Raw genomic sequence first — 24,625 nt, 5'->3', positions numbered from 1 at the left:
GGGTGCAGTTATCTCTCTTGTCGAACTGATGGTTTGTCACCTGGTGCTTGTATGTGCATCCGATTGAATCTGTGTCTTTTTTGTTCACCGTCTCAGTGATGGTAGGTGCTGCCGGCCTGAATGTTTGTTGCTATTTAACTGATGGTTGTTGCCGAATAGAAATGGCTACACGATTATAGAGTGCATATGATCCCAACAAACTGCAGCAATTAAATGCTTTTCTTAGCCTTGGAAACATCAAAGTGAAACGCTGCATTGTTGGGGTTGTTTCATGGATGGTTTCATTTGAGTCTTGATGACGTTTTAATTTTGGAAACTGTGCAATGACACTAGCCATTGAGACTGGCCTTAGAAAAGCAGGCGGTCCAAGTCCAACGCGTGAGACTATATGTACCCACTCTGTTACTAAATAAGTGTGGTCTCAAAACAGACACGTAGGCAAGCCAAAAAAAAAAAAAAACAGAGACGTAGACGTCCACTTTGCCACACGATTTTTCCCCAGCCACTTAGCTCAGTTGCCAGTTCCAGTCCCAACCAACATCAAATGAATCGTCCAGCGGAATGAGCACGTCTCTAGCACTAGAAGTAGTAGTTTAGTGATATATAGTGGCCTCACGAACTAAGCGTAGTTTAGTTAGTTATGTTTCTTAGCGGTTAAATCTGTGTCTAGCTAGATTCAAATCCTTGATTTGACATTAGTGTTTGCATTTGTATGAATTTATTTTAAAATTTAATGGCATTATTTTGTAATGGTTTTCGAATTAACATGGGTGTTCATATTTGTATAAATTTATTTTAGAATTTAAAGATGGTGCTTTTTCAATGATAGATGATGCCCTATCAATAACGAGATGCCATCTGTCGGGTACCATAAAACGGGGTACCCCGAGCGTGCACCAAAAGAGTCACTTAAACCCCCTCAACAACAAAGTCAGAAGGTAAGCCGTGGGTCAACCACCGGCCCCGTCCGAGCCCACCGGCTCTCCGCTTCGCGCGAGGCCTCGCACACGAGGTCTCGACGCCCTGACAAATCTACGCCTTGCGCGAGGCCTCTCACGGGAGGCCTCGACAAGGAGCCCAATCTCCGTCTCGCCCGAGGCCCCGTGCGTACAGCCTCGAACGAGACAGCAATTCACCGTATCGCTCGAGGCTGGCTTGGCAGTAACCCGCCGCTCCCGCCTCGACCAGTCTTCCCAACAGCGCGTCACGTCCCATTAATGCATCAACCACTCCCGCAATCTCAGCCGGACGACGGCTCGACACCACGGAGTGGCCGACGGGACAAGGAGTCGCATCAACGCCATACCAGCTAGGACAAGGCGCGGCGGGGATTACCGGCCACTGTGTTCTGGCGCTGTGCCCACGATCAGCGCCTGCACTACACTGCGCCCCGTAACCTCCGCCCCGAAGACAACACGGTATGGGAAGTCTAGTCCGGGTCATCATCGCCTCAGAATCAGCATACAAGATCAATCGCTCCCTCCGAGCCTCGGCACTCCACGTCAGGGCCTCGGCTATCTCGAGATTCACGTCTGCCGAGACCCCCCACCACGGTTCGGCCTAGGCACCAACCGAGCCTCGGCTTCGCACGCAGTCAACCTACAGTGACCCGCGCGCCAACCGCCGCGCCCGCTTCGAGGTAGCCCTAGAGCTCCCATGACGCACAGGATCGAATGTGACCAGCACGACGCCCCAGTACTTCGAGGACGGACCACTCCGTCGGCCATGCCGCCACAGGAATAGGCTGCAGGACTCGGACACGCCGCCTCCGCTCGCACAACGCCGTGTAGTTAGCACACGTATTACCCTTGTCCCCCCTTCAACTATAAAAGGAAAGGACCTAGGCCATTTCTAGGGGACGAACACACGCGCACATAAGCAACACCCTGTAACACACACACTCCCCCGCGGCCTGAGAGCAACGTCTCAAACAGCCCGCACCGCTCCACGCCGAGACTTGGGATTAGCTCCCTCTCTCACCAGCTTGTAACCCCCTACTACAAGCACTTTGGTGCAAGGAATACAAGATCGATCTCTCAGACTGGACGTAGGGCACCGATTGCCTGAACTAGTATAAGCCTTGTGTCTCTTTGCATCACCATCCGGGATCGGGAACACACAGTACAAATTTACTAGTTGGTTGAGGACCCTCCGGTCCGAAACACCGACAGTTGGCACACCAGGTAGGGGCCCTCTGTGTGTCAGCCTCGTCATCCCAACAAGTTCTGGATGGCAGACCCCGTACGACCACTGCGTCTCGGCATGGTGGTCCGGTTTGGGAGCCTAGAGTTCATGTCTCTAGGGCACGAGTACGACATGGTACTCCTCACACCCCGAGCCCCGTCTGCCGACGACGACGTCACGCACCCACAGCCCAGGCGCAGGCGGCGCCCGGGCGGCCGCTCTCGTCGCGCTCGCCAGGCGCGACGCAAGTGGGGCCATGTCGACACCACGCGAACCCAGGACGACACGCCACGCTCCACTGGTATCCCGTGCCCAGCTGTTGGCACAGGGCCCCTGGTTGGGGACCTGTCTGGCCTGAGCCTAGACAAGGGAGAGACGCCGGTGGCATGCGGCAACGCCCCGTCACCGAGCTCTGCTCCGCCACCCCCTGAGGCGCCGGCTCCGGCAAAGCGGAATCTGGCGATGGCATTATCTCCGTACCCCTTCGGGTTAAGAAATGCCGCCACCTCCTATGCTTATGCCTACGCTTCCATTCACGTAGAGCCCTCAGGACACCACCAACGCTTCGCCCTCGACTTTGGTACTGTGACTTCGACTCACTCCCACTCCGACTCCTCAGAGAAGGACGAGGCGTGGGCCGGAGCGGATTTCTCCGGACTTCGCGACCCTGAAGCCATGCGCCGTTTCCTGGCCGCGAGTGACTATTGCTTTGGCTACTCTGATTCTGACGATGAAGGTACTTACAATCCCACTCGAGAGTGCTTCCACGTCGGACTTGGGATGCCAAGCACGGGCAATGAGGACGAGGGGGCAGGCAACCGTACTCTGCTTCATCAGGGAACGGGCGATGCCACGCCCTCACGCATTGTCCCACCGGCAGCATGGAACGAGAACCTTGCCCTCGGACAACTCCGACGCCCGGACCTAGAGCAGCTCCGAGAGCTTTAGGCCAAGGTCGAGCAAGATCGACTCCTTCTGCAACAGCTCCGAAACACTCTCGAGCAGGAGCAGTAGGGCCGCAGAGGAGCCCGACGATGGGCTCACGACGTGCACCACCGCATCAACGACAACGAAGGGGACGATCGTCCCCCAATCTTCAATCGCGCTAACTAGAATGTCGCGGCTACAGCGATGCTAGTGCGCGCGATGCCCGAGCCCTCTACCACGGAAGGGCGATGGGTTCGTGACGACCTCCGGGATCTCCTCGAGACCACCGCGGTGCAGTAGGCCGAGAGTTCTGCCTCCCGACGGCGCGGAGCCGCCTCGGACCTCCCCTCGGCACCACATCGGCAGGAAAGGGAGGCCTCAGTTCGTCCCGAACCCGCTCGGGCGCCAACAATCAACAGGGTCCCCTCGATCTAAGACCGCCTCGACAACCGACACGAGGCGCAGGGCGACCACGAGGTGGTCGGCCGACGACGACGCCACGACAGTGAGGGGCCTACCCGAGGCTACCATTCGCATCGGGGTGGCCGCTATGACAGTGAGGAGGACCGCAGTCCCTCTCCTGAACCACCCGGCCCCTGAGTCTTTAGCAGGGCCATCCGCAACGCTCAGTTTCTAGCCCGGTTTCGACAACCAGCCAACCTCACGAAGTATAGCGGCGAGACCAATCCTGAACTCTGGCTTACCGATTACCGTCTGATTTGTCAGCTAGGTGGTGTGGATGATGACCTACTCATCATCCGCAACCTCCCCTTGCTCTTGTCAGACTTGGCGTGAGCCTGGCTCGAGCACCTTCCTCCCTCGCAGATCCACGACTGGCGCGACTTGGTTAGGATCTTCGTCGGGAATTTCCAGGGCACATACGTGCGCCCTGGAAACTCCTGGGACCTTAAGAGCTGTCGCCAGAAACCGGATGAGTCTCTCCAAGACTTCATCCGGCGCTTCTCTAAACAGTGCACCGAGTTGCCCAGCGTCGGCGACTCAGAAATCGTCCAGGCTTTTCTCTCCGGCACCACCTGCCGAGACTTGGTCCGAGAGTTAGGCCGGAACGTGCCGCGCTCGGCTGCCATGCTCCTCGACATCACCACCAACTTCGCCTCGGGCAAAGAGGCTGTTGGGGCCATCTTCCCCGAGAACGACGCCAAGGGGAAGTGGAGGGACGAGGCCCCCGAGGCCTCGGTTCCCCACCTCCCCAAAAGAAAGAAAAAGGGTCGCCAGGGGAAGCAGGCCGTCCTCAAGGCCGATCTGGTCACGGCCGCAGAACGCAAGAATCCCCGAGGCCCCAGGGGCCCCAGACCCTTCGACGACATGCTTAAGAAACCCTGCCCTTACCACCAGGGCCCGGTAAAGCACGCCCTCGAGGATTGCTCCATGCTGCGGTGTTACTACGCTAGGCTCGGGCTCCCTGACGATGACGCCAGGTAGAAAGGCACCAGCGACCGGGACGATGATAAGGACGACGGGTTCCCCGAGGTGCACAACGCCTTCATAATCTTTGGCGGACCCTCGGCGTGCCTTACGGCGCGCCAGCGAAAGAGGGAACGCTGAGAGGTCTTCTCGGTTAAGGTAGCTACTCCCCGATACCTCGACTGGTCTTGGGAAGCAATCACCTTCGATCGGGATGACCAGCCCGACCATGTTCCGAATCCCGGGCAGTACCCACTTGTTGTCGACCCGATCATCGGCAACACCCGACTCACCGAGGTGTTGATGGACGGAGGCAGCGGCCTCAACATCCTCTATGCCAACACCCTGGAGCTCCTGGAGATCGACCGGTCATGGCTACGAGGTGACGCCGCACCTTTCCACGGCATCGTGCCGGGGAAGCGCACACGACCCCTCGGGCGCATCGACCTTCCCGTTTGCTTCGGCACCCCCTCCAACTACCGCAAGGAGATCCTTACCTTCGAGGTGGTTGGGTTTAAAGGGACCTACCACACCGTCCTGGGGTGGCCGTGCTATGCCAAGTTCATGGCGGTCCCCAACTACACCTACCTCAAGCTCAAGATGCTGGGTCCCAACGGCGTCATCACGATTGAGTCAACGTATGAACATGCTTACGACTGTGACGTCGAGTGCATCGGGTACGCCGAGGCTCTCGTGGAGGCCGAGAGCCTCATCATCGACCTTGACCGACTCGGCAGCCACCTACCTGAGCCCAAGCGTTGAGCCAGAACTTTCGAGCCCACGGAGGCCGTCAAACTCGTCCCAGTCGACCCAGCGTGCCCCGACGACCGGGCGCTAAGGATCAGCGCCACTCTTGACATCAAATAGGAAGCTGTGCTCGTCGACTTTCTCCGCGCTAATGCCGATGTGTTCGCGTGGAGTCCCTTGGACATGCCGGGCATACCAAGGGAGGTCGCCGAGCACGCCTTGGACATCCGGGCTGGCTCCAGGCCGGTGAAGCAGCGCCTACGCTGATTCGACGAGGAAAAACGCAGGACCATCGGCGAGGAGTTGCAGAAGCTCCTGGCGGCCAGATTCATCAAGGAGGTATCCCATCCAGAATGGTTAGCTAACCCTGTGTTGGTCAAGAAGAAAAATGGGAAGTGGAGAATGTGTGTAGATTACACCAGTTTGAATAAAGCCTGTCCAAAAGTCCCCTTCCCATTACCCCAAATCGATCAAATCATTGACTCCACTGCGGGATGTAAGACTCTGTCTTTCCTTGATGCGTACTCCGGTTACCATCAAATCAAGATGAAAGAGTTCGACCAGCTCGTGACTTCTTTTATCACACCGTTCGGCATGTACTACTACGTGACTATGCCTTTCGGCCTCAGAAACGCAGGAGCCACATACCAGCGGTGCATGACCCAGGTTTTTGGCGAGCACATTGGGCAAACCGTCGAGGCCTATGTGGACGACATCGTGGTCAAGTTCAGAAAGGCTGGGGATCTCGTCGATGACCTAAAGATAGCCTTCAAATGCCTCAGAGAAAAGGGCATCAAGCTCAACCCCGAGAAGTGTGTGTTTAGGGTCCCCCGAGGCATGCTCTTGGGGTTCATAGTCTCAGAACGCGGCATCGAGGCCAACCCGAAGAAGGTTTCGGCCGTAACCAGCATGGAACCAATCCGAGACCTCAAGGGAGTGCAGAGGGTCATGGGATGCCTTGTGGCCCTGAGCTGCTTCATCTCGCGCCTCGGCAAAAAAGGCTTGCCTCTGTACCGCCTCTCCAGCCCCTCTAGGAGCGGCTGTAGCTTGGGCTAATCCTCCCTCGGGACGCCATACTTCCACCTCTCCGGGCAGCTCCCCACAATCCGCCCAGTGTAGGGGGAAAGTCCGCCGCCGTCGTTGCGGAGATAGAACCAGCTCGTGTACCATCGACGATTGGATGACACGAGCTAGGCCGGGATGTAGAGGTGCTGGCAGTCCTGGCGCACTTGGAGAGTGCAGCCACCAGCCCTCACCACCTTCCTCGTGCCCGACGTGCCCGTCGGCTTGGTGGTATGCCCCGCCCGGAAGAGATGGAGCCACAACTCCCAATGGGGAGCAATCCCCAAATACCCCTTGCAGACAGCGACGAAGATGGCCACCTGCGCGATAGAATTGGGGTTGAAGTTGTGGAGCTCCACGCCGTAGTAGTGCGGGAGCGCCCGCATGAACCGGTCCGCTGAAACGCCGAGGCCGCGCTCGTGAAAGGACACGAAGCTCATGACATAACCATCGCGAGGCCTCGACTCCGGCTCGCCCGATGGAGCAATCCACTCTGGCCTATTGGGGTCAGTCACCGGATGAAGGAGCCCACCGTCGACGAGCGACTAAAGCATCTCCACGGTGACGTTGGATGCATCCCAAGGGTCTGCCTCGATGACAACGATGTCACCGGCCATGAGTATGGTGGAGGGTTCAAATGCGGCGGTGAGTCTGTCTCTCTCTCTCTGGCTCGCCCTTCTCCCTTCTTCTTCCCGGTGCCCGCTGCTCTAGCGATGGCTCAATGGGGGCAGAGCTAACGCAGGCAAGGTAAGGTGGGGAGGGGCGAGGCTCATTGTGTATTTATGCAGGGTAAAGGCAAAATGGATGGGCGATGAAATCGAGGAAGTTTCCTCCAGATCCGGTACGGTTAACCCCAATCCGATTTTGTCGCCCATGTGCCCACCTTTTCCTCATTAATCGCGGGAACAGTTACGTCCCATCCGCTGACACCACATCGCGCCCGACCGCTATAGCAGCAGGCGTCGTTCCGTCTCCCCAAAAAATCGCCTCAAAAGGTGCGCCAGCCGTTGTCGAGCCGATGGGGGAGACATCCCCCCCACCCTATTCCTTTCAGATGAAGGAACTGGGCGCCGAGCCTATTACGGTCTAGGGGTTCGGAGGCTGGGCCCCTAAGGGTTTTGACAGCCGCCCCAGGGCAACAGAGTCAGGGACGACCACGGGCGAGCCCACATGGGGCTGAGGCCCAAGCAAGCGAAACGCTTAGGACACCCTAAGTCGTGTCCGAGACCGGCAGAGAGGTCTCCGAATGGGATCCCACCGTAGGGAGGCACCGAGCCACTAGGGCCCAGCGAATGGCCTTGGCACCCACTAGAGAAACCCTTTGGTACTCTTGGAGTACGTCTATGGACCACTAGCCGACCCCTAGCGAATGGGGCATGGGCCTCCACTCGGACTCACCCGATAACAGCTCACTGGAAATGCCACCGCTCGCGCCCATCGAGGGTAGCTTGGCATATTCCACCACTCCTTCCGAACGAAAAGGAAGCACCAGGGTCGTACGAAAAGCCAGGGGAACCCCCGATGGCCCTCTTGCTCCGTGCAGAGGCTAGGGGGCTCCTCCTGCAACCTTGCCGAGACCTAGCGACCTAGGCTCGCGCCTGAGGGGGCTTGGCAAAACAACCCCTCCTTCCGAATGAAAAGGACGCGCGAGGGTTGAATCAAAAAGTCAGGGGAGCTCCTGACAGCCCTCTCGCTCCATGCAGAGGCTAGGGAACTCTTCCTGTAGATAAGCCGAGACCCCGCGACCCAAGCTCGCACCTGAGGGGGGCTCGGCAAACAAACCCTCACGCGCGAGGGGCGTACAAAAAGCCAGGGGAACTCTGGATGGCCCTCTCGCTCCGTGCAGAGGCTAGGGGCTCTTCCTACAACCTTGCCGAGACCAAGCGACCCAGGCTCGCACCCGAATGGGCTCGGCAAACAACCCCTCCGTCCGAACGAAAAGGATGTGTGAGGGTCGAACAAAAAGTCAGGGGGACCCCTGACCGCCCTCTCGCTCTGCGCGGAGGCTCGGGGGCTCCTCCTGCACCCAAGACAAAGACAATCGACCTAAGCCCACGCTAGAAGTTTCGTTACAAAAATGATAAAGGGCATCGAGCCCGTTATGGCCCAGGGGTTCGAAGGCTAGGCCCCTAGGGTTTCGACAGCCGCCCTAGGGCAACAGAGTCAGGGACGACTATGGGTGAGCCCACATATGGCCAAGGCCCGAGCAAACGATCGCTCAGGATGTCCTAAGTCGTGTCCGAGACCGGTAGGGAGGTCTACGAATGGGATCCCACCGTAGGGAGGCACCGAGCCACCGAGGCCTAGTGAACGGCCTCGGCACCCACTAGAGAAACCCTCTGGTACTCTTGGAGTGCGTCTCTGGACCACTAGCCGACCCCTAGTGAACGGGGCGCGGGCCTCCATTCGGACTTACCCAATAACAGCTCACCGGAGATGTCACCGCTCGCGCCCACCGAGGGTAGCGTGGCATATCCCCCCCTCCTTTCGAGCGAAAAGGAAGCATGAGGGTCACACAAAAAGTCAGAGGAACCCCTGATCGACCTCCTGCTCCGTGTAGAGGCTCGGGGGCTCTCCCTGCGACCTTGCCGAAGCCCCGCGACCCGAACTCGCGCTCGTGGGCTCGGCAAATACGATAAAAAACTCCTCACTCAATACGAAAAAGCCCCTGGAGGAGTAAATCCACTCCTCCAGGGCCTCGGGGGCTACACCCGGCGGGTGCGCTCGCGCGCACCCACCGAAACCTCAAAAAACAAAACACAATCCCTACAGGAGCGGCTGCAAGCCAAGTCTCGACAAACCCTCAGGAAGAGTGCTCGCACTCCCCCTAAGGCTCGGGGGCTACTGTCGGGTACCATAAAACGGGGTACCCCGAGCGTGCACCAAAAGAGTCACTTAAACCCCCTCAACAACAAAGTCAGAAGGTAAGCCGTGGGTCAACCACCGGCCCCGTCCGAGCCCACTGGCTCTCCGCTTCACGCGAGGCCTCGCACACGAGGTCTCGACGCCCTGACAAATCTCCGCCTCGCGCGAGGCCTCTCACGGGAGGCCTCGACAAGGAGCCCAATCTCCGTCTCGCCCGAGGCCCCGTGCGTACAGCCTCGAACGAGACAGCAATTCACCGTATCGCTCGAGGCTGGCTTGGCAGTAACCCGCCGCTCCCGCCTCGACCAGTCTTCCCAACAGCGTGTCACATCCCATTAATGCGTCAACCACTCCCGCAATCTCAGCCGGACGACAGCTCGACACCACGGAGTGGCCGATGGGACAAGGAGTCGCATCAACGCCATACCAGCTAGGACAAGGCGCGGCGGGGATTACCGGCCACTGTGTTCTAGCGCTGTGCCCACGATCAGCGCCTGCACTACACTGCGCCCCGTAACCTCCGCCCCGAAGACAACGCGGTATGGGAAGTCTAGTCCGGGTCATCATCGCCTCAGAATCAGCATACAAGATCAACCGCTCCCTCCGAGCCTCGGCACTCCACGTCAGGGCCTCGGCTATCTCGAGATTCACGTCTGCCGAGACCCCCCACCACGGTTCGGCCTAGGCACCAACCGAGCCTCGGCTTCGCGCGCAGTCAACCTACAGTGACCCGCGCACCAACCGCCGCGCCCGCTTCGAGGTAGCCCTGGATCTCCCATGACGCACATGATCAGATGTGACCAGCACGACGCCCCAGTACTTCAAGGACGGACCACTCCGTCGGCCATGCCGCCACAGGAACAGGCTGTAGGACTCGGACAAGCCGCCTCCGCTCGCACGACGCCGTGTAGTTAGCACACGTATTACCCTTGTCCCCCCCCCCCTTCAACTATAAAAGGAAAGGACCTGGGCCATTTCTAGGGGACGAACACACGCGCACATAAGCAACATCCTGTAACACACACACACTCCCCCACGGCCTGAGAGCAACGTCTCAAATAGCCCGCACCGCTCCACGTCGAGACTTGGGATTAGCTCCCTCTCTCACCAGATTGTAACCCCGTACTACAAGCACTTCGGTGCAAGGAATACAAGATCGATCTCTCAGACTGGACGTAGGGCACCGATTGGCTAAACCAGTATAAGCCTTGTGTCTCTTTGCATCACCATCCGGGATCGGGAACACGCAGTACAAATTTACTAGTTGGTTGAGGACCCCCCGGCCTAAAACACCGACACCATCTGTGATAATTTTGTTAATCTCGAGATTCGTATGTCCCGCTTAGTCTTTCAGAGATGCTGAGGGCAGCTTCGATAATATGAGCTATTTACTAGCTCTTAGACAACTTCTTCAATAATGTTAAATTTTGGCACATAACTCATAACATGAATAGCCATGCATAACACACTCACATAATCTTAAAATACGTAGATGAGTACGTCTTGATCAAAGACATAGCTTTTCCATCTGTTATATTAAAATACGAAATAATATGCTTAGAGTTAGCTCAAAATTTACTAATGAAACAGTCATAAGGAATAACTTGTGTGTACGTGAACGTCAGTGTCTGTACCAGATTCCGTAAAAAATACATAAATAGTGACGACCCCAATACGAGACTTGGTCACCAAAACAAATGCAACATCACACGCTAAACTATCTCTTCAGTCTCCCATTCCCTAATGGCAGTCCCTTTTGAGTTTATGCCATCCCCTTTCTCATACGACCTGGTAAGGTGCTACAAGCGTACAACCCTACAACAATGGCACAAATCGTCCACGGAGAGAGTACAAAAGGCAGAGGAGGCCCTCATGGAACACGAGCCTGCCCACCTCTTCGGCCATGGCGTCCTTGTCGCCGTGTCCTGGTCAACGTGTACAACAGCATCGGTCTTCCTGTCGATTCGTCCGACAAGATCTTCCAACAACAGTCTCCGGACAAGATTGCTCCGGTGATGGCTCTTCCGCTGGTTGGGGCACCACCGCCGCCGGCTCCTGCCCTCCGGACACCACCGCTGCTGCAGTATTTCTCATGTTTCTTAGCGGTGCTTATTTCATGATGACTAGTTTTGGAGGGATGCGTGGCAGGGACAACACAAATTTTCAACAGTCCTGATTCTATCTTAGGATCTCTGTTTATCTACCATTCAGGGGTCCTGCTACTGCGTGTGAGCAAAGAACAACGACACCGCTACAATATCTCGGTTACGGGATGGGATGCCCTTGATTTGGAGCGGGTGCATTATTTCCCTCGTTCTGCAGTCGTGGTTGCAGTTTATTACAGAGGTCAGGGACATTGTGACTTGTGTGTATTCCATCTTGAGGAGGAAAGCGGTGACGGTTAGCCTTATTGTGTTGCTGTTTTCTGCTATTGGTTTTGGTGCTTTAGATCTGGTGTTCAATGATAGCTCGGACACGAGAAGGGTGTGTGACAACACAGTTTTTCACAATTATTATGGTGAGTCTCATGGTAGGATGCTACTTGCATTTAACCATGATAAACAAGACAAAGATGGTGTTGACAAGGATAGCATAATCAGAGTTGATCTCAGGATGACAGCATGGAATGCTGACGACTCTGGATCTGGATCTGGATCTGGATACGGTAAGAATGCACTGGCACATTGGACCTCAAATCAGAATAGCGATCAGTCAGGCAAAGATTATTCAGAGGCAACAGAGATGCAAAAAGGACACGACAGATAGAACAGAAATTTCGGTGAATTTCAGCCGATAAAGAATACCCTGCAACAGCATGCTGCATCTGTCAGCACCCAATAAAACTAAAACTGGCATGGTTTCCTGGATTTTTGTCATAGCTTAAGCTATCGTTGTTTTGGTTGTGGTCTTCCATGTTGCTTCTCTGTTTTGTTATGGACCCAGACAAGCAGCGCAGAGGCCTCATCTGCTCTGTTTTGAGTTTTACCAAGAGAACCTCAATTTGAGAGATGATTTCTTCAATAAGCAGCGAAACACTAATATTTTTTGAAAGATACTATGGGTTTACCTTCATAATGAGTTAGTTAAGGTGTGGACTATAAGTTTTATAATTTCTTAAAGTCATTTAGATCAATTTCGGATTTTTCTTTGGAGGAGCTTGTTGTTTTCTGTGCAAAACTAGCCTGGCCGATTTCCAAATCTGGCCAGCTGGTACTGGTGTCTTGCCCTTATTGAAGAGATTTTTGTTGGAGTTGTTGCCTATGATGTTATGAACCTATCGACAAAATTTCATGATTTTCTGAGTCTGTTTGATTGCGTTTTGATATATTTTTCTTCAGATGACAGTGGGCTGAATCCAAACCAGATATACCAATTTTGTGAACTTCCGTATTTTGAAGATATATTTTGTCTAAGTGATCCTTGTGAAGTCATGAAGCCCTTGACAAAAGATTATGATTTTGGGAGTTTGTTTGGTTGGGTTATGGTATTTTTCTTCCAGGGTCTGCAGATTAGAAACAGCAAAATTGGCCAGGTCAATTTCACCACTGTTCATCTCTGAATGATTTTATATCTATCTAGCTTAGTTCCTAGGGCCTATAGTTCTACTGTGACCACGAAATCTTGGCTAGCACTCGTGGGTTGTCTTGGGATAGGGGCCACACACTCTCATCTTGAGAACAGAAAATTCTCAGGCATCTATTCACCTCCTGGTCGTCTATTTCCGTCCTTCAATTTGTTTTGTCCAAACATCTCAAGGTTTTCAAAAAGAAAAATTGTAGAACCATAGTATTTTTGGGTCATCTAATAATTAATTTGCATCCAAACAAGACATAGTAGGTTTTATAAACACGGCCAACAATTGGACCAAACATGAAACACATGCAAGCTAAATAAAGTTGCATATCCTTCTCCAATAGTTCAGGTGATCAAATTGGAACATATCTTTTTTTCACTCGATAAAAGAAGCTTGATCACCGCTTACATAAACCGCAAGAGTACATGATGTAGCAATTGTTTTTTCGATAAGGGAAGCTCTATTAATTTCAAGATCGTTACATCGAGACGATACAAAAACCTTAAAACACTCCCGGCCTCTGCATAACCATGATGAAGCAATTGTGGCTCGTCATTTGTGCATACATACAAATAACACAAGCGTACAAGCTGAAGAAATACTTAAAAACATGTTGTTTTGTAACCAATAGATCTAGTTACCAGAGTAAATTTATCACGAGTTTTAAACTTTTAATAAGCTCCATCCATTGAAAGAAATGGATCTAAGGTTGCCGATACATGTACCAATCCTTGCCAAACAAAAACCAATAACTTTCTGAGTAATCCAGCAGACTGGACAGCAGATCCTTAAGTCCTCGAATCTGAAGCCTGTTCGAGCACATGTAGTACAGTCAGGTGTTGCAGACACTAATGGGATTCCATCAGGCTGACGTTCATTTTGTTATATATACACCGGTTACAGGCGTGTACGTATTGCAGAGGACATGTGCTAGTTTGCTCTACCTCCATCAGGGAGGACCAAGTAGTAGAAACAGCCCTGGAAATAAAGAGTGACACAAAATCAATCAGCACAAAACATAAAACTAATTCAGAAAAACAAAGTTGCAAATCAGAACCAGTAGAGGGTAGAACGTACCAATGGATGGATTGGATAGATACTGCAGCATTTGCGTGTCCACCATAATTTATACGCACATTAGGAATGTGAGAGACAAGTTGCCAGTCTGGTCCAACTCCTTGCTTGTTACACCTGGCCAAGCCAGGGGAGAAACTGATGTGCAGTTCGCGGAGAGCAGTAAGCTGTTGTAAGGACTGGGGCAGCCATTGAAGAGCAGGGCCAGGGGCGGATCCAGAACGGGGCTGCGTCCCGAGCTGAGCTGCTGATTCACGTTCAAAACAGTCTGATCTTGCTTCCTAGGCCTCCTTTTGTTTAATTAAGATCATAGTTTTTTAGGCTAAACACCACATATGTTAAAGGGGCTACATAGACTCGTCCCGGGCTGCAGCCCGGGCAGCCCAGGCCCTGGATCCGCCCCTGAGCAGGGCAATGCTGGATCTTCAGAGTACGAAGTGCGGAGAGCTGTCCAATCCACTCCGGCAGGATAGTCAGTGCGCCACATAGTCCCAAGTTGAGCACTTAAGGGAGGTGAGATGCTGAATCACGTCAGGCAGCTCCTTCATTTTGTCCCAACGACAAATTTGCAATGCAGTAAGGGACATAAGGTGCTTCGCCGATTGTGGGAGGCTGTGAATCAGTGGGGGTCACGAAGACATACAGGGATTGCAAGGAACGCTGTTCGCCAAGCCACTCGGTGGAAGCATGCCAAGGCTATGGCAATCTTTTATCCGGCAAACCCTTAGGAAGGTGAGGTTTCGAATGTTATCAGGTAATTGTTTCAGGTCATTGCAGCATTCAATATGCAAGGTTTCCAGTTCAGTGTGGTTCTGCAGGAGTTCCCAGCTAGACGATGATCCCATCATTTTTCTTACTCGTAGTTCCTTGAGACGAGGCGCTGCAGACTGCAGATTGCAGGAAGGCGAAGATTCGTCGGCAGGTGGAGGAAGTGGATGGGAGAAGCTACAAAGGGATAGCAGCTGCTCATTGCTTTCTTCAAAAGACAATGTCACCAACGATGGTGGGAAGTAGGGCTTCACATTCAATTTCGGGCAGCCTGTAATGCGAATTTCAGACAGGACAGGAAAACAGTATTGTGCTTCTGATTCTTCCCCCTGAATTTCAAAACTGCTTGTCGTAGTCCAGAGCTCCTCTAAGTTGGCCATTTTGACCAGAGAGAGGGACTCTAGCAAAGGAAACTCCAGAAGTCCTCGTATATACTTCAAGTTAGGAAATTCTTCTAGTGTCATTCTTGTTAGAGAAAGGAACTGACATAAACTGGCCTGCTTGAACACTATACGAGCACAGAAGGAAGAATCATTTAGCTTCATCATCCAACATGGCAACATGGAACCTCTGTAGCCACAGATTTTCAAGTTCTTAATTTGTGACGGTGGTTCAAGAGCATTAAGCACAGCCTGATCTTGTTCCGCATCTGATACTATCTCTTCTTCGGTTTGATTGGAAGACCAGGTCAACTCCAAACTCCATATATTCTTCCGCTTCAACATGGCCTTTTCTGCCTCACTTGGATCCTTCTGGTATTTAAGGTTGGTAATTTCCATACGTCCACTTATCATATCAAGACTTTCAAGCTCTGAGATTCTTGCATCATCTCCACCACACCCAACAGCAAACAGGCCCAGATGTCTTAATAGAGTCAGCTGACCAAATCCTGATGGCATGCATTGTAGTTTCCCACAACCCTCTACGTTCAAAACTGTAAGATTTTTTAAGTTAGATATGCCTTTAGGCAATTCCACTAGCTCGCAATTTTGAAGGTATATACACTCTAGAGTACCAACCGATGTAACCCATTGGGGAAGTACAGTAACTTTGGTTTCAGAAAAGTCGAGAGCACGAAGCATTGGGCAGGCAAATGTGCTTGGAAGGTCTTGGAGACCCCGACAACCATGTAAGTTGACTGTCTGTAAGTTGCTTAACTCACCATTGAATTCTGAAGGAAGTTGCAGAGACGAACATCTGAGTATATGAAGCACCCTTAGGTTCCCCAGTCTACCCATGGAGCTCGGTATGTCTATGAGCTTTCCACAGTAATTTAGTTGTAAGAATTGAAGATCTTGACAATCACCAATGGACTCAGGTAAACTCTCAAGATCAGTAATATGACTCAACTCTAGAGTTCTTAACTTCTTAAGCTTGCCAATAGACTTAGGTAGCATCACAAAACTTTTGCAACTAATAAAATGGAGTGACTGCAAGTTCCAACAACCTGATATAGCCTCTGGAAGTTCTGTGCATCTAAGATGATGGATTTCAAGATATCCAAGGTGTTCCAACTTCAGTATGAATTGTGGAAATAGAGTATCAACTGCATAGTCTAGAACAACACTGTGGATATAGCAAATCTCATGGTTATCAAATGATGGGTTACCTCCAGAGACATATACAGCACGGATTTTGTCTAATAGGCCCTTCTCAATCTTCTCACCTGAAGACATCAAAGATAAATATCTGCATTTTTGTGACCAGTTATATGTAGTTGTGTTCTTTGGTAGAGATGCCATCACTTCATACTGTAAAATATAACGAGGAAGATCATGAATCAGGCCATGCATCTCGCATACTACACTTTTTTCAGGCCGTCTTTCAACCGACCTTTGAAGAAATCCAACTTTCATAAGAGCATCAAAGTATTCATTTCCAATATCAAGTGCCAGTTCTTCATTCTTCAGCTTGATGAATCCATGGGCCATCCATTGTTCAATCAAGTAGTCTTTATTGATTTTGTAGCCTTTGGGGAATATGGAGCAAAATGTGAAGCACTCCTTTAGATGATCTTTCAAGTAAATATAACTCAGTTTCAAGGATGCAAACACTCTGCCTTCTATATTCTCTTCATCCCACAGATTATTCTCTCCTATGGCTCTCCAAGTATTTATTGTTCTCTTTTCATGGAGAACAGATTCAAGAGTTTTGATTGCTAGCGGCAACCCAACACATTTCTTCATGATATCTTTTCCAACTTGAATATAAGAAGAGTCCAAATCTTGTTCCACCCAACCACTATTGGTCCCTCGTTGCCCTACACAGGTAAGCAGTAAGCTTACCAGCACACTCACTCAATATAGCTAGAGGTATAAGAAGATATTGAGAACAGCTCACACACACACCGCATAAGCCCAGCGTTGGCCGAAAGCTCTGCTTCTGGATGTGGCAAACTGAACTGCATTTACTGAGTTGCAGTGGGAAGCTATATATACAACTCTACCAATCTAATCCAAGTACAAAGACATGTCAGGCTGCTACAGTGACTAGATGTGACAGCAGGGCTGACTTTGGCGCCTGTCCCTACTGTGGCTACAGCGCGGCAGGGGAGCCTTTCGGCGCCTGCCCCTAAAGCAGCTACAGTGCAACAGTAGGGGAGCCCTTTCGGCGCCTGCCCCTGTCGCGCGTATAGAGGAAGAGCAACAGATTACTTTATAATTCTTCCCCTAATCATGCTGCTAACCCTAGAACCTCCACCATACCGATCATCTTCTTTAGCTCTGTGAATCGAAGACGACCGAGCGGCATGGTGAGGACGTCCGCGAGTTGTCAACCAGTTTCGACGAACTCGATGACGATCTGCTCTCCATCGACACAGTCCATGAGAAAGTGGAACTTAACGTCGATGTGCTTGCTCCAGTCGTGGAGAACCGGATTCTTCGTGAGGGTGATGGAGGGCTGGTTGTCCACCATCAGTGCTGGTGGGTGAGCTTCCACACCGGTCAGCTCGCCCAGCAGCCGGCACAGCCACACAGCTTGGCATGCCGCTGTGGCCGCCGCCACGTACTCTGCCTCACACGTGGACAACGTCACCACCTTCTGTTTCAGCGACAGCCATGAGATTGGAGCCGACCCGAGGAAGATGAGCATGCCAGAGGTGCTCTGCCGTCCATTGATGTCCCCCGTCATGTCTACATCGCTGAACACAGTGAGTTATAGCCTACTTTCATCGGTCTTGGGGAAGACGATCACCTGATCCACCGTCCCCTTGACATAGCGCAGCAGCCGCTTCATCGCGGCCCAGTGATCCTCCCACAGCGAACGCAATGTCCGGCCTCGTGTGGACTAGGTAGCGCAGACTACCGACGATGTTCCGGTAGAGTGTTGCATCTACCTTCGCCATTGTACTAGCCTTCATCAGCTTCAGCCGCTCCTCCATCGGAGTCACTCACGGCTTGCACTCAGCCATACCGCTTCGCTCCAATAGTTTCGAGGCGTACGCGCCCTGACCGAACATGAGCGCCTCCTTCCCCTGTCTCACCTCGATGCCGAGGTAGTTTGAGAGCGCGCCGAGATCGCTCATTCGAAAACGAGCCACCATCTCGCGCTTGAAGCTATCGATGTCCTCCGCACGCACGCCGATGACGATCAAGTCATCCACATACAAGTCGACGATGAGCACCTCCTTCCCCCGTCGCCGCATGTAGAGCACGTGCTCGGTTGCACACCGCGTGAACCCAAGCTTGCCCCGCGTGGCATCAAGCTTGGCGTTCCACGCTCGCGGGGCCTGCCGCAGCCCGTAGAGCGCCTTGCGTAGTCGGAGCACCCTATGCTCCGCTCTCTTGACGGCGAAACCTGGAGGTTGCCTGACGAAGACTGTCTCCGCTAGCTCACCATTGAGCAAGGCCGATTTTATGTCCAGCTGATGGATGTTCCAGTCCTTCGCTACTGCCAAAGCCAGCAGCAGTCGGATAGACTCCATGTGCGCTACCAGCGCAAAGACTTCCTCGAAGTCGATGCCCTCGCGCTGGACAAAGCCTTGGGCGACGAGGCGCGCCTTGTGCTTGACAATGGCGCTGCGCTCGTCCCGCTTGACCTTGTACACCCACTTCAAGCCGATCGGACGACATCCTAGAGGTGGATCGACGAGCTCCAAGTCTCGTTTTCCTTGATCGCCTTCATCTCCTCCAGCATCGCCCATCGCCAATTTGCATCGTGCTCGGCTACCATGAACATGGGTGGTTCCTCTGCACTGACAAGAAGTAGTCTGGGTCATTAAGCAGCCGACCCGCTAGGCCTGAGGACCCTGTGCCGTCGACGATGTTGTCCAGCCTATGGAACCGCACCTCCTCACCGTCGTGGAAGGCATCCACGAACTCGGTTATGTCGCTTGGAGGTGAGGCGAACTCGATCTGCGTTGATGGAGTCCCCTGTTCCGCCGGAGTGGTCGGCATAACACCTGAAGTGCTTGGCAGCCCGGCTACAGTGCTTGGTACTACTCCTGGACCGCTCGTCACCACTCCTGGAGTGGTTGGCACCACTATAGGAGTGGTCGGCACCAATCTTGGAGTGATCGGAACCACTGCAAGACCTCTCGGCTCCGCTACAGGAGCGTTCGGCACCCGTCCTGGAGTGGTCGGCACCACTGTAGGACCGCTCGGCACCACTTCTGGAGTGCTCAACACCCCTCCCGGAGTGCTCGGCACCACCCCAGGAGTGCTCGGCTTAGTTGCTGGAGTGATCGGCACCTCCTCTCCAGCGTCTCCACCATCGTGGATGATCAAGTGCTTGACGACGAAGGTGTTGGTGAAGCCGCTAGCTTCCCCCATACCCGGACTGTCCCAGTCCCAAGCCGCCTTCTCGTCGAACATGACGTCGCCAGAGACAACCACCTTGCCTCCGCGTGGGTCGTAGAGCCGGTACGCCTTGGTACCTTCCTCGTAGCCTAGGAGCACCATCGGTGTGCTCCTATCCTCCAGCTTGGTGAGGACCAACTTTGCCTTCCTGACATGGCCGATGCAGCCGAATGTCCGGAGGAAGGACATGCTCGGCTTGCGCCCATACCAAGCTTCGAACGACATCACACCCTTCAGGGACTTTGTGGGCGTGCGGTTGAGGATAAACACCGCCGTGGTCACCGCCTCTCTCCAGAACTTTGTCGGCATGCTTTTGGCCTTCGTCATGGATCGAGCCATGCCGACCACCATCTGGTTCTGCTGCTCCACCACGCCATTCTGCTGTGGTGAGTAGGGCGCGGTGTGGTGTCGCACCACACCTTGATCCGTGCAATACGTAGTGAACTCCACCGAAGTGAATTCGCCGCCGCGATCAGTCCGCAGCACGTGCAGCTTCTTGCCGCTCTCCGCCTCCGCGTGCGCCTTGAACTTCTTGATCGCCTCTGCTGCCTCATCCTTGCTCGTCAGGAGTTGCAGTCACATATAGCGACTGCAATCATCCACGAGCAGGAGGAAGTACCGCCGACCACTGCTTATGGTTGGCATGACTGGCCCGTAGAGATCGCCGTGGATGAGCTCGAGAACGTCCACCACGCGATACTCAGTACCGGTCGTAGGATTTCAAGGGTCCTCCGGCGATCTCGTCGTAATGGCCCCTCTTAACTATGTATAAAATCTTATAATATATAGGCGCTAATTTTACTTACAAAACAAAATCAAATTCAATAATATATTTTTAATTTAACATGTCTGATAATTATCGAGGAACAATATAGATTAAGGAATATATTTGTAGATGTACAATAATTATCGAGGAATAATGTAGATTAAAAAAATAATATATATATGTTTTCTTTTCTCACCATGACAAATGTTTCTTAGGTAATATTATAAAATTCTAACATGTAAATTAGAAGAAAAATATGACTATGAATACAAAGTACTAGAAGTCTGAAATACTATACAAATAATTAATTTGGATTAAAAATAAAAAGGAAAAAATACATTGGGCCTAAACAACTAATCGGTGATCGCAATTCATAAGAAGCAAAGAATCAAGATGTCGTCGTCGTGGAGCCCTGCCTGATCGCCGTCCTCGTGCGCCACGTTCGTGTCTCCGGTAGTCTAGCTCTTCGCGGCGGCGTGGCTCGCCAGCTCCGCGCGTGTAAGGCGCACGTCCCGAACTCACGATCAGAGTGTGTTGTGTGCAGCATGACTCCTCGCCTCCTCTCTACCCGAGGGCTGTGGGGAAAGGAAACTAGGAAAGAAATATCAATGTTGTCTTTTTGGACCGCCTAGCCAGTTTTATGTCTCTTTTTATTAGTTTACTAATGCCTAATAGACTATAGGACCTGAGGGTTTGTATATATCTGAACTTAGGCCCCTCCTCCACTTGGGCCCTCGGCTGTCGCACATGGTGGCCTACCCTTAGGGCCGGCACTGGCGATACTTGGCCGCCTTTGGGAACGGCAGCCTTCTCTGCTTCCCAGCCAGGCAGCTGTCAGACAGGTCGCCTGCGTGCTTGATGTGGGGCAGCCCTCGGACCATCTTCTCTAGCCGACTGAGCGTGTCGAAGCTGAGCTGGCCAAACCGAGCATGCCACAGCCACAGCTCCTCCGTGTGCTGTGCTGCCAAGCAGATGGGCTGCTCCACCTTCAAGTCGAGCAGGTACAGCTGGTTTCTGGACCTCTTCACCTTGATCCGAGCAGCCCACTCCTCCTTTGTCAGCAGCAGCTTGCCGCTGTCCGTCGTTGCTGTCGCCTGCTCCAGGCGCTCGTCCACCGACTGCAGACAGCCTATCACATCCTCAACTTCTTGCGATGATTCAGCAAGCCGAATGGGTCGGATCGATTATTGAAAGAAGAAGAGCAGTGAACTATATTCGGTTTACATATGACTGCAGGTCCAGCAACTTTCGGCAAGAATAAAAAGGTTGCCGTATTCTTCATTTTTCAACTAATCTTGCGATGATACAAAAATGTCCAGGAAAGTTTATTATTATTTTTATAAAGGGCCAGGAAAGTTACATCCATATACAAAGCTCAAAAGGACATGGCACTATATATATACACTAGCAGCTAATAATTGCCTGCTCCGTCGACGTCCCCCTGCTCGGACCTCACAACTCATTCGTGCACGCACGGGCACGGCCGCACGTCACGTCGCTGTCTGCGCTGCCCTCCCACGTCACTGTAGTCACCGTCAGGTTTTAGTACACGCCACTACTGACCAGTCAGTTTTCTGGTGCAGCAACGTAGGACCTGCCAAAGGCAATGTGCAGCGCGCGTGATGAGCCAGTGATCAGAGCTCGGGGCCAGCATCTACGGCGCCGAGCTCGGCGGCAGAGACGCTGGCGCTGAGACGTGTTAGCTCGGCGCTAGCATCAATGGCGCCGAGCTAAAGGTCCATATTCTGAAATCTTTCCTCTAAGGATCTATTTATGAGAAACTTTTAAAAAAGGACTAAAATGTAAAAAATTCGGCCGTAGTGGTCGTTGATGAAGTGGCTGGTTCAACCGTTGGCAAGGACACCAGCACGTTGGTGCCACCAGTGGAGCAAACAGTCGAGCAGACCCCGCAGCCACAACCCATGCCAGTAGCCCACCACCACCACCAGCGCCTACGGCATCTGCACGGAGCGCAGTGGCTGCTGCGAGCGCCTGGCCAACGTGACCGACTGCTCGGTCGAGCGGCGCGTCGAGGTCGGCGAAGCCAGACCCCGTGTCGTCATCGAGGGAGCCGTCGTAGCCACCGAGCGGGACGGCGCGGAGAGCGTACTCGTCGGTGATGACATGGATGCAAGGATTGGCCCGGTGCTCATCCATGTAGCAGCAAGTGAGGCGGACACAGCGGAGCGGGCTTGGGTGCGTGGTGAAGATGTTGGAGACGGCGAAGACACGCAGCTCGGAATCGCCCGCGGCGGCGGTGTTGGCCACGAGGAACTGGGCCTTGTGGACGGAGTTGCGTAGCGGGAAGCTGTGGGACTCGAGGTCGACGCCGATGAATACGCGGTCGCAGGCGTCCAGCAGCTTGACGTGGACGATGGCGATGAGCCTCTCCTGCTTGACGCGTGTGACGAGGAACCCAGAGCACTCGGCCTCCTGTTTGCGCGACCTGCTTCTTCTCGACGGACTGCACGAACTCTGGCTCGAAGGAGCTGACGTAGCCGCCGAACAGGATGGCGCGGAGTGTCTCTTCCTCCGCCGTGGCTACCTAGGACGATGACGAGGGTGGCTTCTCAAGCTCCTAGGTATGCGCTTGAACTCCGTTGGAGAAATCTCCACGGGCACAGAAGCTACGGCGACAGAAATGATGGGTGTGGGTGTGAGGCAGGCGGGCGCATTGGGGTCGGAGGAAGTGACAGGACCCTCAACGTGGATCTGGTCGGTGGACGCGAGCCCCGTGAAGCCAACGTTGGTGTCGATGGCGGAGAGGGCGAGGGAGATGTAGGTGTCGTCGGCAGCTTCAGTGGCGCCCAGTTCATCAGTGAGCCCGTCACTGGCGCAGACGGCCCCTTCTAGCATGTGGGCGACCTGCTCGAACTGTCCACCCTAGTTGTCCAGAACCACCATGGCATCCTGCTGCTCCTTCACCGGTGGAGGTGAGGCCATGTCGTTGGCGGCCGGCTCGTAGACGCACTCCTCGAGGGCGGGGATAGGTTCGAACAATCCGCCCCAGTTGTTGGCAATGACATGCTGCGTCGCATCGAACTGCTCAAGGCCGCCGAAGCGGAGCTTCCCGGTGGCGCCCCACTGCTCTAGCGCGTACTGGGTCCGTGAGAAGCGCCGCTCCAACCGAGCATCGAATTCATCGAACCTTTTTGTACGAACGTCCATATCTAGAGTGGTATGGTTTAGTGGTCCTTCCTACGAATTATAGGCTTCCAGAATTTGCTAAGTTCACTGGTCAAGATAGCACAAGTACAATAGAACATGTCAGTCGATATCTTACTCAGTTGGGTGAAGCCTCTATTGAGGAAGCACATCGAGTTCGTTTCTTCTCCTTGTCCCTATCAGGACCAGCTTTCACTTGGTTTTTATCACTAGCGGTTAATTCTATTGCCAATTGCAGAAGAAGAAATATTATCAGTGTTGGTTAGAAGAAAAGAAATATCAACGTCAACAAGAAGAAGAGCGATATGAAAGAGAACAAGCTGAGTTACATTGGAATTGCCCTTTCTTCAGACATTGTTGGAACGAAGGTTTAAGATTGCCTACTAGAAATAATTGCCCAGAATGTAGCGAATAATATTAGGAGTTTAGGCAATCTCAAGTCAACCGCCGGTATATCCATGATCGAATTGAATATCAACGTAATGATGTGGATTGGCGCTTAAAAAGTTGGAGCATTCTTGATCAGCTTAGAAAGCGAGTTGTTGATCAGAATTGGGCCAATTATGAAGAAGAAGAAGATGACGAAGAGTATGTTTGGCAGGAAGGATAGTGATGTCTAGGAGGTTTAACAAGAAGTCAGAAGATGAGAGTACAACGCCTAAGGAGCAGAGAATTAGAACAAGCCTAGAAATCTAAACCACAAGTATGGCGTGCTAAACAAACAGCCGATATGGGTCAACCATCGGCTAATATTCAAATGGGTTTTCTTTTATCATCTAAATTTAAAGCTCCAGCAGATCAAGAAGTTTATTTGGATTTTCATGAATCGGATTATGAAGAGATGGCAGCCCAGTTGACACTGATACAACAAGCTATATTTGATAAACCAATCAAGCATCGACATTTGAAGGCTTTATACGTGAAAGGTTTTGTCGATGGGAAGCCGATGAGTAAAATGTTAGTTGATGGAGGTGCTTTTGTTAATCTGATGCCTTATACTACTTTTTGTAAGCTTGATAAAGGACCAGAAGATCTGATTGAGACTGATATGATGCTTAAGGATTTTTGGGGTAATACGTCCAAGACCAGGGGGGCAATGAATATTGAATTGACAATTGGAAGCAAGACTTTGCTCACTACATTCTTTGTCATTGATGGAAAGGGTTCATACAATTTACTTCTTGGTCATGATTGGATTCGTGCCAATTGTTGTGTACCATCGACTATGCATCAATGCTTGATTTAGTGGCATGGAGACAATATTGAGCT

The 24,625-nt window shown here is 52.6% G+C and overlaps 2 protein-coding genes and 1 pseudogene across 2 annotated transcripts; 1 reads left to right on the top strand and 2 right to left on the bottom strand.

The window, feature by feature from the left end:
• The first annotated feature begins 4,839 nt into the window (after nucleotides 1-4,839).
• LOC136488438 (uncharacterized) lies at nucleotides 4,840-5,298 on the top strand. The gene has a single exon (XM_066485370.1). It carries the CDS (start codon nucleotides 4,840-4,842, stop codon nucleotides 5,296-5,298), a length of 459 nt encoding a protein of 152 aa, XP_066341467.1.
• Nucleotides 5,299-13,714: 8,416 nt separating this feature from the next.
• Nucleotides 13,715-17,758, bottom strand: LOC136488437 (disease resistance protein RGA2-like; annotated as a pseudogene).
• A 1,034-nt stretch (nucleotides 17,759-18,792) lies between these two features.
• Nucleotides 18,793-19,398, bottom strand: LOC136488436 (uncharacterized). Its single transcript, XM_066485369.1, has one exon. It carries the CDS (start codon nucleotides 19,396-19,398, stop codon nucleotides 18,793-18,795), a length of 606 nt encoding a protein of 201 aa, XP_066341466.1.
• Nucleotides 19,399-24,625: the final 5,227 nt, after the last annotated feature.

The sequence above is a fragment of the Miscanthus floridulus genome, chromosome 10 (assembly GCF_019320115.1).
Source record: "Miscanthus floridulus cultivar M001 chromosome 10, ASM1932011v1, whole genome shotgun sequence".
NCBI classification, from domain to species: domain Eukaryota; kingdom Viridiplantae; phylum Streptophyta; class Magnoliopsida; order Poales; family Poaceae; genus Miscanthus; species Miscanthus floridulus.
This window is presented reverse-complemented; position numbering and strand designations above follow the sequence as displayed.

Bases quoted from the DNA above. Each gene is read 5' to 3' on its own strand.
- LOC136488438 (XM_066485370.1), top strand. From the start codon at position 4,840: ATGGACGGAGGCAGCGGCCTCAACATCCTCTATGCCAACACCCTGGAG.
- LOC136488436 (XM_066485369.1), bottom strand. From the start codon at position 19,398: ATGGGGGAAGCTAGCGGCTTCACCAACACCTTCGTCGTCAAGCACTTG.